Source organism: Cheilinus undulatus, linkage group 11 (assembly GCF_018320785.1).
Source record: "Cheilinus undulatus linkage group 11, ASM1832078v1, whole genome shotgun sequence".
Taxonomy (NCBI): domain Eukaryota; kingdom Metazoa; phylum Chordata; class Actinopteri; order Labriformes; family Labridae; genus Cheilinus; species Cheilinus undulatus.
The window spans coordinates 42,007,463-42,027,978 of record NC_054875.1 but is presented as its reverse complement, the minus strand read 5'-3'; the positions used below and the strand labels follow the sequence as shown (position 1 = coordinate 42,027,978).

General features: G+C 37.3%; 2 protein-coding genes across 3 annotated transcripts; one reads left to right on the top strand and one right to left on the bottom strand.

The window, feature by feature from the left end:
- Positions 1-39: 39 nt before the first annotated feature.
- LOC121517266 (PHD and RING finger domain-containing protein 1-like) lies at positions 40-9,946 on the bottom strand. The gene is made up of 7 exons (XM_041798913.1): positions 9,779-9,946; positions 8,555-8,638; positions 8,332-8,456; positions 7,984-8,075; positions 7,129-7,328; positions 1,855-1,947; positions 40-1,761 (listed from the first exon to the last, which is right to left on the bottom strand). The coding sequence occupies exons 1-7, from the start codon at positions 9,944-9,946 to the stop codon at positions 1,756-1,758; spliced, it is 768 nt and encodes a 255-aa protein (XP_041654847.1). The 3' UTR covers positions 40-1,755.
- On the top strand, positions 9,933-20,432 carry LOC121517265 (lysophosphatidic acid receptor 6). 2 transcript variants are annotated; one of them, XM_041798911.1, is made up of 3 exons: positions 9,933-10,037; positions 18,129-18,296; positions 19,371-20,432. In XM_041798911.1, exon 3 carries the CDS (start codon positions 19,470-19,472, stop codon positions 20,430-20,432), a length of 963 nt encoding a protein of 320 aa, XP_041654845.1. In that variant the 5' UTR covers positions 9,933-10,037; positions 18,129-18,296; positions 19,371-19,469. The 2 variants fall into 2 exon arrangements, with proteins under 2 accessions (XP_041654845.1, XP_041654846.1); XM_041798912.1 differs by lacking the exons at positions 18,129-18,296; positions 19,371-20,432 and adding an exon at positions 16,258-17,281 and having other exon boundaries at positions 9,964-10,037.
- The last annotated feature ends 84 nt before the right edge of the window (positions 20,433-20,516 follow it).

The window sequence follows — 20,516 nt, the reverse complement described above, 5'->3', positions numbered from 1 at the left end:
ATATTACTGTTTTTGCTGTTGTATCACTCTGTGGAAATATATGGTGGAAACTGAAATTTATTTGGAATATATCAAAAAGAGCAAAATGGGCATACAAATTATAAATCAAAATCATTTTCACCAAATAAACAAGACAGTGCAATACAAGAGTGTCAGATGCTATAATTTTCTTTACATATCCATAAAGGTTATTGATCTAGATTAAATAAAGTCACATTTGAAGTCGATACCTAACGTTTCATATTTTAAGTCGTCCGTTCTGTGACTAACAGAAGTAAGTTAATAAAAACTGAGCAAGTCAAGGCTTTTCTGAGTTTATGAGTGATGATGCTATAATGTCTGCATGTAATTTTTTTATTTAGTTTTTGTATTTGATTTTAAAAACAACGGAATAACATTTTGAATCAGTCATTAATATTTAGAATGCCAATGTCAAAAGGTGTACACAACTTTATTCTAAAAAAATCAGTTATGTTTAGAATAATTCTATTTTTGAACCCTCTATTGTAACAATATGATTGAAAACATTTATAAAGTCAATCTGTTTTTTTCCATTCTCAAAATCATTATATGTAGACTAGAGATGTTCTGTTCCTGCTAGCACTGCATATTACAAGTAGATCACATCATTTCTGTTGTTTCATCTGATTGATCGATCTGAATATTCTTTATCTTTGTGCTGGAAAAAACACAAAACTGATACTTGCATAAAAAATGACTCAAACTACATATTTGTTTTCCACGTTTATGTCTGTCTATTGCCATAATTTCTAAGTTTTTTAATCAATACCACCTTTTGAAAAGGCAAAAAAAGGAATATTGTCTCATTTTTTTAAAGGATATTTACTTGGCTTCTATAATTAGGTAAAATTTTAAGGAAGTTTATCTTTCTCTTGTGTATAACTTAATGCTTCTACTCTTCCCTATTTTAGAGGATAAATATATTTCACTACATTTATTCTACAGTTTATCAACAAGTTATTGTGAGATCAAATGAACCTTGTGTTTTGAGTTTTGCATTTTAATTCTGCACATGGTGTGAACCAGAGTTGTATTTCTGTGATGCTGAAATTAAGGCTCACTTCAAACAACTGACCATTGTAAGGTGTCTATTTTTTACATTTTAAATGATTTACTTCAATCAGGATAACTAACACAATGCTAAAGTTGACGTCTACAAAATACATTTCACTTCTGTAAAGTGTCTAATAAGGCAGCAATGTTGCATAAGAAAAATAATTGTTCTTTATTAAATTTATATATGATACGAGTTTTTAATTGTGGTTTTAAATGGATTTTCTGCTTTGCTCTATAAAAAACAATAAAATTAATGCAAAAATAGAGTTTTTGTGATTCATTTCATCACTACTTGTCTCACCGCAGAGTATTTGTTAAACTAATGACAAAACATAAAACACTCACAGGAGAACAATGTAGTGACTACAGTCTGGCTTCATTAACTAAGATTAACAGCCTTGTTGTTTCAATTATGAAAGAAAGTTTGGAACAATTGCTTAGAATTAAAAAAGAGTGCTTCAGTACATTGAAGTGGGCTTGTACAGTCTTTTAGTGTATTTGCTAACTTGAAAATGACAAGTGCTGGTGAGTTTTGGTCTGTGGGCTGTGCTGATGACACTACGCTGCCATCACATGGTCATGTCTGACAGGTGAACCTCCATTCACCAGGTAGCAACAAAACATAATTTTCCAACTTTTCCTGTGCTTAAGTAGCACATTTCCTTCTTTTCCCTTTCTTTATCTCTGTGGAGAAAACACAAGAAAATCATGTTAATAACAGTCATGTACACATTAAAGGCTATGGGGAAGTGTAAAAAGAAATGAAAACTCACTTACAGAAGCATTGCTGATGCCACCGTGAGAAACTGGATCTACTTCTTCTGTTTGCTCTGCAGGTTTTGCAGCCCGTAACAGGTATTTGGGTACATGCTGTGATAAAAAAACAAAATAATTTTAATTCTATGGAATATCAAAAATATAATAATAAATTTACAACAAAACCAAAGGCCAAATAATAATGTCCATTATGTGGCTGCATGAGGCAAAATTAAGTGTTAATTTTCCACAAACCCGCATGAATATGTGAATGTATGTTGCACTGAATAATTAAAGAGGGGGTATATACTTTTCCGATTTTTAAAAAATAAATATAAAGTCACAATGTTGGGTGTCCATGCGTCATGTATGCAAATTTTCAAACCGCAAGATAAACGTATGTGGCAGTAATCTTAGAATTAGACTGTTAACTGATGAAAACGGTTCGTTGGGAATCTCTCCGAGATCTTCCCAAGACGAGATTTCAATGGAGCGAACTGGTGAGGTCATCGCAATAGGATCTCCTGACTGGTTCGTCCGTGCTGCCAGCAAAGCGGAACAGACTGCCCCCACAAGATGAACAGAGATGAATAAATACACCGCTAAATGCAGCGAGGGATAAGTCCACCATTATCAAAGCCATTTAGTAACGCAGTAATTAAACACTTACCAAACAGATACGTCCTGTGTTTAAAGAGACAGCAGCGAAAACGAAGCGATTCAGGAGGTTAAAATAAGGGTTTTTCAGGACGCCGGTGTTTGAAACATGAGGAGTTTTTTGAGCTGTAAACCATGTGAAGCTACTACGTGAGTATCAGAGAGATAGTGTAAAAGCCTTGAAAAAAGGCATAATACCCCCTCTTTAAGTTATCACCTTAATTTGTTTTAATTAATAGATAGAATGGACAAATAGTGAATCAATAATATCATAAATAAAAAGAGAAATGGAAATATATTACAAGTTTTACATTATGTGAGCAGTGCAAGGCTTCAATAGGGAGAAAGCTCAAGACTTGAGGTGGAAATGTGCTTTTGAACGCACTAAAAGTCAACAACAATATGAATTTGTGAAAAGAAATAGAGTAATTGTTCCTTATGCATCAGGGAAAAATAAATGCTCAAATTAATACATTTTTGTTACTTAATTGCTTTTTATAACTTTTACTTTACCTTTAAATGGAAAGCATAAAAAGGTCTTAATCCTAAGGATTTGACATAAACCAGCTCCAAATACACTTTTCATATTTATTAGCATTACTGCTGCTCTACTTGTGTCTAGTGCAGGGTTTCCTCCTGGATTTTTTGAAACAGTTGGGAGGGTTGCGATGCTATTTCTCTACTGTGGGTAAATCTGCCAAAAAACAATGCATCTATAGCTATTCTGCCTCTCAGCTGTAGAAAGCAGGGATCCCAGGTTCGGCAGAGTGCATAGAACGCACTACCATGATTTGGTACCAGATTTAGGCAAGAGAATAAATGCTTGGACTAAAAGTAAAGACTAAAATGTGAGGACTTTTTATGAAATAAAACTAGACTAAAACTTATATTTTGGAGATAGAAGGTCAAGGTCACAGTGACCTTAAAAACTTGTGAGCACAATATTTCAAGTATGTGTTGTGAGATTTTTGTGAAATAACACTAGAAACCTACTCTTCAACACATTTATCAACTTCACCTCCAAACACTAAAATAAATCTGTAATTCAAAGTTTAAAACAAAATTTGCAAGCAGCAATTGTTCACCTTATGGCCATATAGCCACCAGGTGGTAGTTCTAGTTCCTTTATTAAACAGGTAATATATTTACTATCTACTGTATTCAATCATTCATGTCTGACTAAAGCTCAATCCTCTTGATAAAGTCAATACAAGAACGGAGGCAGCTGCCATCTGGATGTCCATCCACAGAGTGCTAGGGCAACACAGGAGCCTGATTCAAGAGTTAATTCAATAGAGGATACATAAAACCCAGCTGCACACACGTCCTTGAGTAAGTAAAGTGTTGTTTCTACTACTGTTCATGCATTCACCGATAGCTTGTTGAGTAAAGAGAGCATGAATCACTGTGAGCCACCTGAAGCGGACTCTCCACCAGCTGGAAAAGAGCACTTAAGAGCTCAGAAAATGATTATTTAAGCCTCTCGAGGGCTGTGAAAGCACAAAGCCAAGGCTACCCAGCTTCAACAAAAACAGGTAAATCAGACTGTTTCTTCAACCGTTCGCTTAACTGGGACTTTATGTTGCTCTGCTGTTTCTTTGCTTGTTAACACCATTGTGAGTTAGACAAAGGTTAATCTTATCTTATCTTATCCTATCCAGAAATCACAAAAGCAACCGTCTGCACAATCAGCAGCAGTAACCCACACATATGAAACCAAAGTAAGCCAGTACAAATGATCTTTACTGTAACCACATTCACCACCAGCAGCTGCCCCTGTATCTCGGCATTACTGTAAAGAGTACCTGAAGAGGAGGCAAGGCAGGAAGTGTGGTGAAATGCCAAAGTGAGGCATGTATGGATTGGCTGTCTGATAACTAATCTATAAACCACAGTCTCTGATAACTGCTTTAAGATTCCTCCTCTGCCCTACTTACCTAAAAAAAAAAACAAGTTGTACCTGAATGACAAAAAAGGTATGGGAAAGGAAGATGGCATTAATTGATGTTGTTGCTTTGCATTTTCTGTATTTATGTGCTTTGATAAGATATAGATATTAAGATATTGTGTCTTCTTATAAATATCTTGGATTCTTGATTGATGATTCTGGGACTTTTAAACCCCATATTGAGCAACTTGTAAAGAAATTAAAATTACGTCTGGGCTTTAGCTTCAGAAATACAGTCATGGACGAAAGTATTGGCACCCCTGGAATTTTTCCATTAAATACACCATTTCTCCCAGAAATTGTTGCAATTACAAGTGTTTTTGGTGTACATGTGTTTATTTCCTTTATTTGCATTGGAATTACACAAAAAAGCAGAAGAAAAAAAAGACAAAATAGACATAATTTTACACAAGACTCAAAAAATGGACCGGACAAAATTGTTGGCACTCTCAACTTAATATTTGGTTGCACACCCTTGGGAAAAAAATAACTGAAACCAATCTCTTCCTATAACCATCAACAAGCTTCTTACACCTCTCAACTGGAAGTCTGAACCACTCTTCATTTGCAAACTGCTCCAGGTCTCTCAGATTTGAAGGTGCCTTCTTGCAACAGCAACTTTAAGATCTCACCATAGGTGTTCAATGTGATTTAGATCCGGACTCATTGCTGGCCACTTCAGAACTCTCCAGATTGAGATTGTTCAATTTTTCCACAATTTTGCTTCTTAAGTCCTCAGACAATTCCCGGCTCTTCTTTCTCTTCTCCATGCTTGGTGTGACACACACAGGCACACAACACAAATGTTGAGTCAACTTTTATACATTCTAACCAGCACCTGTTACTGCCACAGGTGAGTTTAAATGAGCATCACATGCTTAAAATAAAATGATTTACCCACAGATTTAAAAGAGTGCCAACAATTCTGTCCGGCCCATTTTTGAGTTTTGTGTAAATTTATGTCAATTTTGGCTTTTTCCTTCTGTTTTTGTTTGTGTTGTTCCAATGCACATAAAGGAAATAAACATGTGTATACCAAAAACATTTGTAATTGCAACAATTTCTGGGAGAAATTATGTATTATCTGGAAAAATTCTAAGGGTGCCAATACTTTCGTCCATGACCGTAATTCTTGGACAGAATCCGAAACAGGGATAAGAATGGGAGAGAGACATGTAGGAAGGGAGCCACAGGCTGGACTTGAACCCAGGCCCCCCGCGTGCATGGGGTGTGACCTAACCACTAGGCCATCTGAGTGGCCCAGATTGCACTGAGGGATTTTTTTCATATTTGATGTAACGACTATTAGCTCCTTCTCTTTTTGTAACTTGTGGTAATGGACTTGTGTCTGCAACACGTGAAAATTAAAAATTACTCTTTGCACCTAAAATAGCGTTTTATAAGATACACTTTAAACCAAGCTCTTTATTCAGCTAAGTTTACATTCATCTTGTTATAGAGTGCTTTCACATTGATATTACTGCATTATTGTTTTATGTGTTACCTGCCAAGAAACTATAGTTGTAAATGAGCAGTTTTGCCAACTCCATGTTTACATTTGTCTTTACACCTATTTTTAGGGATGGACAATATTATTGTCCTGATAACAGTATCAGCAGATAATACAATTTCTTTTCTTTTTTTTTTTTTTTAAGATTTATTTTTGGGCATTTTTGTGCCTTTATTAGATAGAGGAGGACAGTGGATAGAGTCAGAAACAGGGTCAAGAGTGGGGGAGAGACATGCGGTAAAGGGCCTCAGGCCAGATTCGAGCCCGGGCCGCCCGCATACATGGGGAGCACCTTTAACCACTAGGCCACCTGCTCCCCAGATAATACAATTTCTGCAGATATTTACAATCAATATTTTGGCTTTAAAATCTCCCTTTATCAGCTGTAAATATTGGCTGCACAAGCAAATAAGTTAGTGTAGTTTTAGGCTGGACCGACTGACCTACTTCAGCTGAAGTCTTTTCTTAATTCATCATCATTCCTTACACTTAAAAGTGTATTAAAGGACTGAAATGAGTTCATTTGTTCACCCTCAAACTTGAAATTGTGTGCTTTAAGGACTTAAGTTTTAGGTCTGAACTGCATTTAAATATTGGTGTCTATACAGTATTGGCTGAAAATAATTTGTAAATATCGGCATATTGGATAGTGACCAAAATCCAATATCATGCATCTCTACTTATTTTCACTAATTTGCTCGATCCCTTAAGATAAAAAAAGTTTGTGCGCCAGTGTGGCTCAATGGCTAGGGCAGGCACCCTTGTGCAGAGGCTATAGTTCTTGTTGCACTGGTTGCAGGACCCATTTCTGGTCTCGGTGCATATTTGGTGCATGTCTTCCCTTATTCTCTCTTCCTATATTTCCCACATTGACTGCTGTCTAGTCAAATAAAGGCAAAATTACTAAAAATTTATCTTAAAAAAAACAACAACAACAACCACAACAACAACAAAAACCCTATCCAGACCAATACCCCCCTGTTATTTAAGAGATAAGTGGTTTATAGACATATACCCTATATCTGAAAAACTTTCAAAAGCATCAAAGATCAGAAAAATATAGAATTTTCTTTTAAAGGGTGCTTAGCACTAACAATACATTTTTTAAGACTGAGAACTTTTAATTCTTCACTTTGTGCTCACTGGTAGATAAACTGCAGAAGTGTGATGTTGAACTGACCGTGCAGATTTGAGGGCGAGGATAAGGACTGACACCGGCTCTGCCCTGGATCCTTTGGCTACGTCGTTGTTCAGTGGAGCTGCTGGGACGATTCATGGTGGATGGCCGAAGACGACTGCTGGTAGTTGGAGTATCATCTGCTTCAGCCAGGAGGTCTGTTAGTTCCCCATCACTGATCTCCTCCTCCAACACAGAGCTGTCTGTTTAATGAGAGTTTCACAAAAACATGAGGCTATAAACTATTCTTCTGCAATTTCACGTAACCAAATTTAGCAGTATTTATATATTACAGTGGTAAACATGTTTAATTTGATAGCTTTACTTGGATTACTAAACACTTACTTTGCCTTGGAGCTTCGACCTTAATTGCTCTTTAACACAAATTTCTTCTTTTATCTTCATACAGAAGTTACATATTAAACTACTGTTTTAATTTCTCTGTTTACCTTTACTCATTGCCTCAGGAGTGCCACCACAATCAAAATTCTTTTTGAGGGATTTTGAAGGATTTTTTTTTTTCAGCTGCAGTTAGATGAGCTTGTTGTTGCTTGTTTTATATTTTTCTCTTTTGTCTATTTTGGCAGTTGCCTTGTTTATTCACAGCAGTCTCAGCAGATGGCTGTTCTACATGAGTCTAGTTCTGTTGAGGTTTGAGATTGTCCTCGCTAATGAAACTTTGCTTAATGTTTTCAAGTGCTGGGGCCATGATGGATTTCTGTTAGGTCTTTGTAAATACTATGACAAAAAAGTCTAAGTCCAGGCCTGCTTTTCCTGCAAGGCGCCCTTCTTGTGATAACACTTGTTATGAATTAGCACTGTATTAATAAAGACTGATTGACAGACAGTAAATTTTACCTCTTTGCAGAGGAATAACTGCACACTCAGGACAAATCCAGTCACCTTCAGGACCCGTAGTTAGTGGCGGTGTCAAACAGTCCATATGATACCTGGAACAATAAGAACAACTCATGTTCTGTTCACTGAAGAACCTCAAACATGGAATTTTATTATCTTCATTACGAATTTGTTGGTGTTTTAGTTACACAGCCACACACAGCATTTTGCTAACAATAACACAGGTATTTGCTGAACATTAACAACCAATGTTTAGGTTTCTTTTGGTTAAATCCTGGTAAAATCTGCTGAAATAACACCACTAAATCAAACTGTGTAATTCAAAACTGCCTAAGGTGTGTAAAATACCCTGAATCACAATCGGTGCACACAAGCAGCCTGTGCCTGCGGTCACTTCGTCCACATCTTTCGCAGATTACAGCACTGCCCCCCTCTTCTTCATCATCAGTATTTTTCTTTGTCCTCACTTTGATCTAAAGCAGAACACACAATTCAGCCGCAATGACACTGTTCACATACAGTACATTCATACATTTAAAGTGATAATTTGATATACTACAAAATATTTTACCTTCTTTTGAATGTCCCCTCCGGGACACCGTCTCTGGTGGATGGAAGCAAAACTGATCCGATCAACAGGGCAAGTGTTGGCCGTCTGAGATTAAGGACAAAAGGAAACATATGTTTTATTTCATTATCTTTTATAACCCAGTGATTATTTTAGGGATGCACAATATTGTCAGCATGATATCAGTATTGGCAGATATGAACATTTTTAGCAACATTTACAACCAGTGTTTTGGCTGTAAAAATCTGCCTATATCAGCTGTAAATATTGGCTGTACTAAAAATTTAGTTAGAGTAGTTTTAGATTGGACCAAAAGCCCTACTTCAGCTGGAGTTTTTTTCTTTATTCATCACGATTTCCTTACTCTTTAAATAATGTCTAGAGGAATTAAATATGTTAATATGTTCATCCTCAAACTTTAAATTGTTTTGTAAATGTTGAAGTATTAGACATAGGCAAACATCCAACAGCGTGCATCCCAATTATTTTCCCCTAATGTGATTAATGTATCTATTAACAATTTGTGGAGCCAAAAATTATGCCTCTGAGCAAGTCTGATTAAAGTCAAATAGGGACGCACAATATTGGAGTTTTTGCTGATACCCGAAATTTACAAAATAATTTTGGCCGATACCAATACGATATGATATCCTAATGTAGATTAGACCTTAATTTCGGTTTTTAAAATACACAACTTAAAAGTTTGATGATGAACAAATGAACAAAGTTCATTTCTTAAGTTTAAGGAATGATGATGAATAAAGACAGTAATTTTCACATCCACCACTACCAGTAATTCATTTTTAAGACAATGTCTGCAGATAATATCCCTAATTTCAAACCACTTTATATGTACTTTAACTTAATAGAAAAATTAACAGGAGCAAAACCTGATGTAAATATTTAGCATTTCTGTTTGATAAGGATCAAAATCAGCAATCAAAAATGAGATATTTCTCAATGATTTGACATATAATGCAGTTTTTATTTCAAAGATATTAAAAACAAAATAAAAAAGGCTATGTTTGATTTTCATTTCATCTATGTGTGTGGCATTATAGAGAAATAATATAACTTTTATTTTGAAACTATTAAAATATTGAAATTTTCCACAACTATTACCATATTTGACTTAAAACTGAAAGGCTTTAAGAAAAAAAAATATCGCTCAAATTGATAACTTAGCAGTAGTGTCTGCAATGAACTTCAGATGGGGTGAGTGTTTACCTGGGACCACTGGAGAATACATTCAAGGCAAAATACATGTCGACAGCTCTCCAGAGAACCTACTGTTTGCTTTTCAAATGGACTCAGGCAGATGTAACACTTATCTGAATCTAATGTCAAATCTGTATCCTCACGACCTGCAGATTTTAACTTAGAGGACTTCTCCATTTTGAATGCTCGACAATCTCCCTAAGCAGACGTCCAAATGGCTGACACTCATCTAGAATACACCGTCAATGTGGATATTGACGATATTACGGTAAGTAGTTAGAGAGCTAGCTAGTTAGCATAGTCGATAACTGTCACTAACGGTCGCGTAACATTTTCAGAAAACGACTTTTAATCATTACCGTTAATGATAAACTATTTCTTTCCTTATACCTTGATGGTGTTATTGAATACATACAATATAACTAACTCGCATGTTTGCAGAAAAAAAAAAATCAAGAAGCGTTTGCTAATGATGCTCCTCTTTCAATTTCCGCGCGACGAGTGACAACTTCCGTACTATTCCTTCAGAATAAAAGCGTCATGTCAACAAAAACGACGCAAATATTACCGGAGATGAATTAAATTCAATTTTAATGGCTTAGATAAATTAAGTGTTTCTTTATTTCAAAAGTGTTAAAAGGTGTTTATTGTCATTATTTTTTGCTATAAATACTTTCAGCAATCAGAAAAAATAGTCTCTGTTGGTACATCTTAGATAGACAAGAGATTGAACAAAAAAGCTGAAAAATTTAAATACATCAGATGCATCATTAAATAAGTTATTCAAAAATGGTTTCAAAAGGTTATGTAAAGTAAGTCTCTTTTCCCCTTTCTTCCCTAATATTCACTAATTTCATTTTCCATTTCAAACTATATTTCTTCTTTTACAATAGTTTGTGGCAACCTTTTTAGAAGTACATGACTTTTCAAGTATTTTGAACCAAAGCTGGATTCTGATTAAATGATTGGTTGAATCTAATTTAATTACAGCGTTCCAAATGTCAGTGGGGGCACCTGGACTTGACTGAAGACGAATGAAAAACCTCAATCAAGTCCAGGTTCTCCCTTTGACCAAAATCTGGATAACCATGACCTGGATGAATGAGAACCTACACAGACTTATTGCTGTATGTTATGTCTGCTTATTCTGTGATAAGAGTGTGCATTCTTGAAAATAGAAATACAATTTTGGGGCCATGCAAAATTAGGTTAAAACCAGTGCACAGAGAGCAAAAAAAGTCTGAGGAGTTATAAGTGATCCATTTGCTGATATTTTACACAGGAGCCTAAAACTAACACAAAACTTCTCCAGTCTCACAGCAGGCAAACTGAAATTTAGGTCAAACATGCTTCATGTCCTCTTTTAATAAAACATCGTCTGTCTGAGGTTTTTCATCAAACTGTGGTGGTGAAATTGTACCATCATGTGCGTGCAGAGGTAAATTGAGCAATATCACGCTTGATGTTGTGCAGTCGTACAGTGTGTTTATATTCAGTACAACAATACAACCACAATTGTAATATTATTTCTTTCATAGACATAGAATCACTGCATTTAAGTAAATATTAAAATGCTGCAACAGGTGATCAAGATTCTCTTCAATCATTAATATGACAATCAACACAACTAGTTCTGCTAGTTGACTGGAACTCAGCTCAACTGACACATTAACCATTTCCTGTAATGCTGCTGCTTTCTTTAGGTCTATAAACTGCTCATTTAATCATCTCTATTTATCTTCTTTTTTTTCCATGGTTCATGCATCAGCATTCAGATAACTGGCTTTAGAATAATACACATAATTAAAGTCCCAGTACTGCTGTCCCAGGATCTTTATCTTGTGGATGTTTTAAGCCACGTTGAGGAGCATTTGCATTCAGACTCAAATCAGTTGTTCCGTAGTAATGAACAGAGTATTTCAAAATAAATATGGCAAGTAACACAAAAATACATGTCTATATGTCTTATTATACTTCAGTGGGCAGGTTATTAAAAGAGACCATGTACGTGGGCAAACGTCATGATTTGGTTTCCTGCTTTTCCCCAACACTTAACAAATAGTTTACTGACATAGTTGTATCACACAGTGACGCGGTTTTTGCATGTAGAGCACAGACGAAGGAGCCTCTAAAGATCCAGGTAAGCCAATCTTTGATAAAGGTACTTTATTTAAGCCATAGGTTTATAGTATTTTGTGTTGAGAATAAACAATGTTATTATTTTTAAAGTTCTAAGTAAGCCACCATTCATATTTTTTTTTCTTAAAGAAAGCTAGGAAGTAAAAAAGCTGCTAATATATGTGATGTTTTACATCTTTAAGAGCTTAGAGTGGATGGTCATTTTGGCAACTTCGACCCTGATTTTTTAACTTATTTTTCAAGAGAACTCAAGAAAATACAACCCTAAATTTTATCACATCTAGAGTCTGAGAACCTGCTGCATCCTATGCAGTTTGGCAAATCACTCAACTGAAACAGCATGCTGCCACTTTATTGAAACAATTAAAATGAATCTGGATAAGGGAGGAGTGGTAGGAGCAGTCTTCCTAGACCTACACAAGGCTTTCGATACAGTCAATCATTCAGTCCTTCTTTCTAAACTGACAAGTTACCAATTAACCATGAATACTGTGAACTGGATAAAATCTTATCTGTCTGGTCGCTCCCAGTGTGTGCGCATAAATGAAGCTATATCGGCAACAAGGGTTTGCACTACGGGGGTGCCACAAGGCTCCATCCTAGGTCCACTGCTTTTTACATTGTATATAAATGATCTTCCATCTGTCTGTGAAAATGATATAAAAATCCAGATGTATGCAGACGACACGGTGATCTATACGTATGGGAAAAATATTGATGAAGTGGCAGATAGGCTATCTGATGCCATGGAAAGAGTTTTTAAATGGCTAAATAAATCGTGCCTTACTTTAAATATAGAAAAAACAGCCACCATGTATTTTACCAGCAAACAAAAACACAAGGACTATCCTAACATAAGTGTAAATGGAGAAAGCATAAACAATGTAACTCAGTTCAAATATCTGGGTGTTATATTAGATCCTACACTTAGCTTTAAATAGCACATTAAACAGATGAGCTGCACTCTTGAATACAGTCTTGCAAATTTCAGATGTATCAGAAACTCACTTACACTGGAGGCATCTAAAACCTTTTTTAATGCTATGATCTTATCTCATTTTTCTTACTGTATATCATGCTGGTCTCAAGCAAACAAGACTGCTCTGAAACCTCTCCACTCACTGTACAAACAGGCTCTTAAAATTTTGAATAAAAAGACGTGGCAATATCATCATTGTCGTATCCTTAATAAACATAAGATGATAAGTTTCGAAAATATGATCACATTCTCAAATGTACGTTTGGTTTTCAAAATTATTCATGGAACTGCACCTCCACCCCTTAAGGCCTTCGTTCACCTTACCTCTGAACGGATGAACCGAGCAACAAGAACAGCCTCTCAGTGGCAGTGCAGTATTCCATTACGTACCACAGCTTTTGCACAGTCAGCTTTCTCATACATAGCCATAAAAGAGTGGAACAAGCTCCCAACTGAACTAAATATCAACAAAAACAATAGTCTTCTCCAGAGAAACAAAAAACTGGATTATTAGAAATCAAGCCTGTCAGTATCGACTAGTCTTTTAACATAAATTCTTTTAATAATTATATTTCTATGCCTTTGAGTGTAAGTGAGTGTATGCCTTTGTTTTAAATCTTTGTCTTTGCACTAAAATTGAATGTATGCACTTTCTATGAACAAAATGTATTTTCCTATGCTTTTACAATTTCTGTACTGTAAATGCTCTTTATATCTATACCTTATTTTCTCTGTTGCCTGCCACAGGGACTGCAGATGGAAATTAGCTAGAAAGCTATAATCTGGTGCAGAGCATCTCTACTCTGATGAGTTTAATGTTTTTTTTCTGTAGATGGTCCCTGACAAATAAAAGTAAATATAAATTAATAAAAAAAAATTAAAATAATAAATTAATAAATAAATAAACAAAACATCCATGTTTTTTCAAAAGTAAATTACAAAAAAAAAAAAAAGCACAAAGAAGACAACACATCAAGTATATATCTGTCCTGGAAAATTATACCCCCAATTTTAATTTCATAAAGATATTATATTTAAAAAAGCTGGGACGGTGGCAAAGAAGACTGATGGAATAACTTGAATAGAACACAATGAAAGGGCAAAAAGTTAGTATCATAGTTGAGTATTAAAGAGTACTGCTTACATGCAACATATGTCACCTTTACTGAGAGCTTTACAACTTGGTATGTTGTCTTTGTGCTATTTAAACTTAAATTCATTTTTTGGATATCCTCCCATTCTGTTTTTTTTTTATTTTAATTTGGCACAAAATCCAAACATTTTGACCTAGGTTTGTGAGATAATTTAGGCAACATCTGGAGCAGAATCAAAACCAATCCGATTATACCCAGGTACATTTTCACATACTAGGAATTTGAATTTGTGTTTGGTGCAAGACCAAATAACATACAGAAGAATCAAAATGTTTGGAGACTATTAAAATCTACTGACTTCTGCTGACAGAGAACTTACAGTGCTGTGAAAAAGTACTTCCCCCTTCCTGCTTTATCTTTTTGCATAAATGTCACACTTAAATGTTTCAGATCATAAACTAATTTTAATTTTAGACAAAGATAGATTTTGTAATTACAAAATGCCATTTTTAAATGGTGGATTTATTTATTAAGGGAAAAGCCATCTATCTGGCCCTATCTGAAAAAGTAATTGTCATTAAACCTAATAACTGGTTGCGTTGCCCCATGGCGGCAACAACCGCAAGCAAGCGTTTGGAATTCCTGGTAGTGTTTTTTTCACATTGCTATGGAGGAATTTTGGCCCTCTCTTCTTTCTAGAATTGTTTTAATTCAGCCACGATGGAGGGTTTTCGAGCATGAATGGCCTGTTAATTGTCATGCCACAGCATCTCAATCAGATCGAAGTCCAGATTTTGACCAGACCTTTGTTTTTTGAAAGTCATTCAGAGGTGGGCTTGCTGCTGTGTTTCAAATCATTGTCCTATTGCATAACTCAAGTGTGCTCGAGTTTGAGGGCACAAAGTGATGGCCAGACTTTCTCCTTCAGAATTTTCTGACAAAGCAGCCCCACACCATTACACTACTATGTCTGACTGTTAGTATGATGTCCTTTTATGAAATGCTGTTAGTTTAATTCCTGATGTAACAGGATGCACACCTTCCAGAAAGTTCAACTCGTGCCTTGTCAAGCCACAGAATATCATCAGGATGTTTTCTGTCAAGTGTGAGATGAGTCTTTGTGTTATTTTTTGTCAGCAATGGTTTTGGCCTTGGAACTCTCCCATGGATGCCATTTTTTCCCAGTGTCTTTCTTATTGTTGGATCATGAACACTGTCTTTAACTGAGTCCAGTGAGGCCTTCAGGGTTTTGATGTTGTTCTTTTGGGACCTCCTGGATAAGTTGTCGATAGGCACCTGGAGTCATTTTGGTACAAAAGGATCTGGCTGTAGACCTCTGGTGGGTTGTTTTGGGCTCATCTGTTGCAGCCCTCTACAATGTACAGAAAAACATCTCGCACACTGCAGGGCTCCAAAAATAGAATTATTTATTGCGCCAACGTGACGTTTTGAGCAGAGTAGCTCTTCATCAGACTGTCTGATGAAGTAAGGGGGATAAAATTTAAAATAACACTAAAAACTAAAGAAAAACCCAACAGAGATTAGCATGTCACTTACTGTCCCACAGTGGAGGTGGCCCCATTGTAGAGGTCTGCAACAGATGAGCACTGAGAATGTTTACCACTGTTTAGAGTTTTCTCCAGTTGTGGATAATGGCTCTCATCATGATTCACTGAAGTCCCAAGGCCTCAGAAATGGCTTGGCAACCCTGCCCAGACTGATGTTAGTGACTTTGTTTCTCATCTGTTCTTGAACCTCTTTAGATGCAGCCATGCTGTGTTGCTTTTTGAGCTCTTTTAGCCTACTTCACTTTGTCAGATTCAAGAAGTCTGGAAGTAATTAGGCCTGGGTGTGGAAAGTGAATCAGAATTCAGTTTTCCAAAAAGACATAGTTAATTACAGTTCATTCAATTACTTTGTCACATATGGCCGGGTAGGCTTAGATGGCATTTTCCTCTTAAAAATTGAACTCACCATTTAAAAAGTGCGTTTGTATTTACTTGGGTTATCTTTGACAAATATGCAATAACATAATAAATCAGGAAGGGGGAATACTTTTTCATAGCACAGTAAATAGAATTATATAGAAAGATATAGTAGCAATATAAAATATAGAATTGAAAATTAACAAAAAAAGTAGGTACAAAGTTGCAACAGAAGAGCAATACAGAAGACTAATAATGTTTCAGTTGATTTGAAGATATGATTCCATTGCAGTGTGAATATTAAAGTGAAAAACTCTGATTGGAAACTTTTTTGTGCCGATACTTCTGCAGAAAACAGCCTCCACTGCTGCCGCAGCCTTCACCGTCTAATTTTTTCCAATTCCCTTGAAAACACCCAAAACTAAAATCATGAATGAGACGGACAACTGCAGCACCCCCTCTGCTGAGTACCAGTACTACTTCTTCCCAGCAGTCTACATCTTTGCTTTAGTGGTTGGCCTCCCAGGAAACCTGTCTGCCTTCTTCGTCTTCACCATCAGGACTGCTTCCCGGACCCACTTCAGCGTCTTCATCAGCAACCTGGCTCTGGCTGACATCATCATCTTGTGCACTCTGCCCTTCAGGATCCACTACCACCTCAATGGAAACAACTGGATCTTTGGGGACATTGCGTGCCGTGTGACTGGGGTTCTGAACTTTGCAAACATCTACATGAGCATCTGCTTCATGACGTGTATCTGTGTGGACCGCTACATGGCCACTGTACATCCACACACTTATTTGCGGATGAAGAGCCCTTGGTGCTCTCTGGTAGCCAGTGTGGTGCTCTGGTGTATAGCCAGTGTGGCTATGCTGGTCTTCGTCCTCATGGGACCTCTGGAGACAAATGAAGATGCTTCTGGAAGACACCGCTGCTTTGAGAACTTCGCCAAACATGAGTGGAACACACGCTTGAGAGCGTACAGCCTGCTTTGTCTGATACTCGGCTCCCTGCTGCCCTCCATCATCATCCTGGTGTGTTACCCGCTGGCTGCCAGACGCATCGCCATGATTAAGACCAAAACAGCACAAAAAGCAGTCAGGGTCATCTACACCATCCTGGCGATAACGCTGCTCTGCTTTCTGCCAAACCATGTGGTGTATCTGCTGCACCTTCTTCGCCACATGGACGTTATCATGAGCTGCTCTGCAGAAAACACCATCTACCAGGCCAGGCGGGTCACCATGGCACTGGTCATCCTCAACACTTGCATGGACCCTGTGCTGTACTACATCACCACCAAGCACTGCAAATGGAAGAACTTTAAGTTGAATTGCTGTTCTGGAAGATTTAGCAGCTGAGGGCTCTTACCATCTCAGTAAGCTAAAAAATAATGGCAAACACCTTATGTAAATACAGTTCTGTATATGCTTTTTGTCATAATGTATATTTGTTGATTGTTGGAAAAAATGTTTGTTTTTAATTGCTTAAATCAATATCAAAAATGTAATTCTTTAGTCTTTTTATGACTTTGTACATGTATTTTTTTTATTCCTGTTTGGGTTTTTACAGTGCCCTCAGGTATTTACCAAGTTTCCCTTCACTGTCTTCAATAAGTGCAAAATGCTGCAGCTAGACAGATTATCTGTCCAAGAAAACAAGTGACCGCATTAAACCTGTGTTCACTTTGACATTATAGAGTCCTTCCTGGTCAAAAAAGTCAAACTATATTAACCAAGATTGATTTATTAAATTAATAAAATGATAAAACATCCAAGGGGGGGATACTTTTCATAGGCACTGTAAACACATTGTTGTTGTTATTGTCTAAGGACTCCCATGCTTGCAGCCACACAAGTGTGATATTGCTCAATTTACCCCTGCACATTCATGACTTTGAAATATTGCCACCACAGCCTGACTACAATGAAACCTCCGACACTGTATTCCTTATAAAAGAGGATATAAAGCATGTTTGACCTATTTTTGTGTTTGACTTGGGTGAGAAAGGATAAGTTCTGTGTTTATTGTTGCCTGTGCAGCATTTATGTATTTCAAAGTTAATATGGCAACCTACACAAATACACAAATAGAGGCTGTGCACTTTATTTATCTTATTATTTTTCAGTGGGAGGGTGAGAAAAGGAATCTGTGTGCTTGTGCAAGCATCATGCATTCATGCATTTGGTTTCCTGCTTTTCTCTTAACACTACACCTACAGTACACCGACACAGGAAATTAAGAGGCCTAAGCAAAGAGCAGAATGGTATTTACTCACTCTGATCTGAGAGGAGCAGCACAGAGACTCAGCTTTTATGCTGTGAGCTTTCAACATGCAGCGTGGCTTTATGCATTTGGAGAAGAGACGAAGAAGCCTCTAAATATCTTGGTAAGTCAACCTTTTACTCCAGTACTACATAAAAGATATAGGCTTAGTTGGTGTTGAGAGTATACAATACAGACCTGATGTTAAAACTTAAGGTGTTACTCATGTTTTCTTTAAAAGGCAAGTAGAAGTAAAAGCCACCAATCTGTAAGGTATTTCAGATCTTAAAGAGCCTGATGGAAGAAGGGTCATTTTGCCAGCTTAAGGTGATTAGTCTCATGTTGAACTGCAAACCCTGGCTTTTTGGCATGTGTGTAAGAGGGCTGATTTAAACACAACCCAACAGTCTAAAAAAGTTGGGATGTTGTGGAAATATTAAGAGTTGCAAAACATTGAAACCCAGCATCTGACTGAAAATGGCACAAATAAGACAGCAAGTGTTAAAATTGGACAATGTTCTTGGAAAATGACATGCCCAATTTGAATTTGATACATATATTATGTTTCAAAAAAGTTGGGATGGTTGCCACATAAAGTGAGATGGAAAATCTCACAGTTAATAGGGTTAACAAGCTGGCACTCACATGCAGAGGCCGCCGTCCTTAAGCAGGATTAACTCCCGGTCATGGTGCTTCTTCGTGCATGTCTTCCCCTACTCTTCCTCCCCATGTTTCCAGTCTCTTTTTAGCTGTCTGCTCTAATGAAGGCAAAAAGCCTCCAAAAACCCTTTAAAAGAAACCATGAAATAAACAAGCAACAAGTTAGTAACCTGACTACTACAGCGTCCCAGAGATAAAACCCATCTTGCCTGAATTGAGATGGTATCTAGGTAAAAATGGGCATATTTTTTCCCCCAAACCACCACTTGATTTGTCTATTTTTAAGATAAATTCAGGATTTTGATGTAAAGCAAGTCATCACATCTTGTTCTTATTTACACTTTACAAAACATCTTTTCAAGAATTTGAGATTGTGATCTTTTTTCAGCAACTTCTGGCACCAAAAAAAGTTAAAAGAAGTAAAAGCAAAATCTCAGAACAACTAATACTTTTTTTCAGTGAAGTATAAGCTAGGTTTCCTTTACAGTGTCAAAGTTAAAGTGGAAAAACTCTGACTGGAAACTTTGTGTTTTCACAGCTGCAGAAAACAGCCTCCACTGCAGCAGCATTTATGAGAATCATCCTACACTGTCTTGTTTTTGTTTAATGTCCTTGAGAAATACCCAAAACTAAAATCATGAATGAGACAGAAAACTGCATCACCCCCTCTGCTGAGTACCAGTACTACTTCTTCCCAGCAGTCTACATCTTTGCTTTAGTGGTTGGCCTCCCAGGAAACCTGTCTGCCTTCTTCGTCTTCGCCTTCAGGACCACTCCCCGCACCGCCTTCAGTGTCTTCATCAGCAACCTGGCTCTGGCCGACATCGTCATCCTGTGCACTCTGCCCTTCAGGATCCACTACCACCTCAATGAAAACAACTGGATCTTCGGGGACATTGTGTGCCGTGTGACTGGGATTCTGTTCTTCGCCAACATCTACATGAGCATCTGCTTCATGACGTGTATCTGTGTGGATCGCTACATGGCCACAGTACATCCACACACTTATTTGCGGATGAGGAGCCCTTGGTGCTCTCTGGTAGCCAGTGTGGTGCTCTGGTGTATAGTCGGTGTGGCTATGCTGGTCTTCGTCCTCATGGGACCTCTGGAGACAAATGAAGATGCTTCTGGAAGCCACCGCTGCTTTGAGAACTTCGCCAAACATGAGTGGAACACACGCTTGAGAGCGTACAGCCTACTTAGCTTGATCATCGGCTCCCTGCTGCCCTCCATCATCATCCTGGTGTGTTACCCGCTGGCTGCCAGACGTATCGCCATGATTAAGACCAAAACAGCACAAAAAGCGGTCAGGGTCATCTACACCATCCTGGCGATAACGCTGCTCTGCTTCCTGCCAAACCATGTAGTGTATCTGCTTCACCTTCTTCGCCGCATGGACGTTATCAAGAGCTGCGCTGCAGCAAACGCCATCTACCAGGCCAGGCGGGTCACCATGGCGCTGGTCATCCTCAACACATGCCTGGACCCTGTGCTGTACTACATCACCACCAATCACTGCAAATGGAAGAACTTTAAGTTGAATTGTTCCTGGGGAAGATTTAGAAGGCGAAGAGGGATTTATACTATCTCAGCGAACTAAAAAATGACAACATACCTCTACTGCAAATATCACTGTGAATATGCTTTACTGTTATTGTGTTTGTTAGGCAACTGTCAAAAAAAT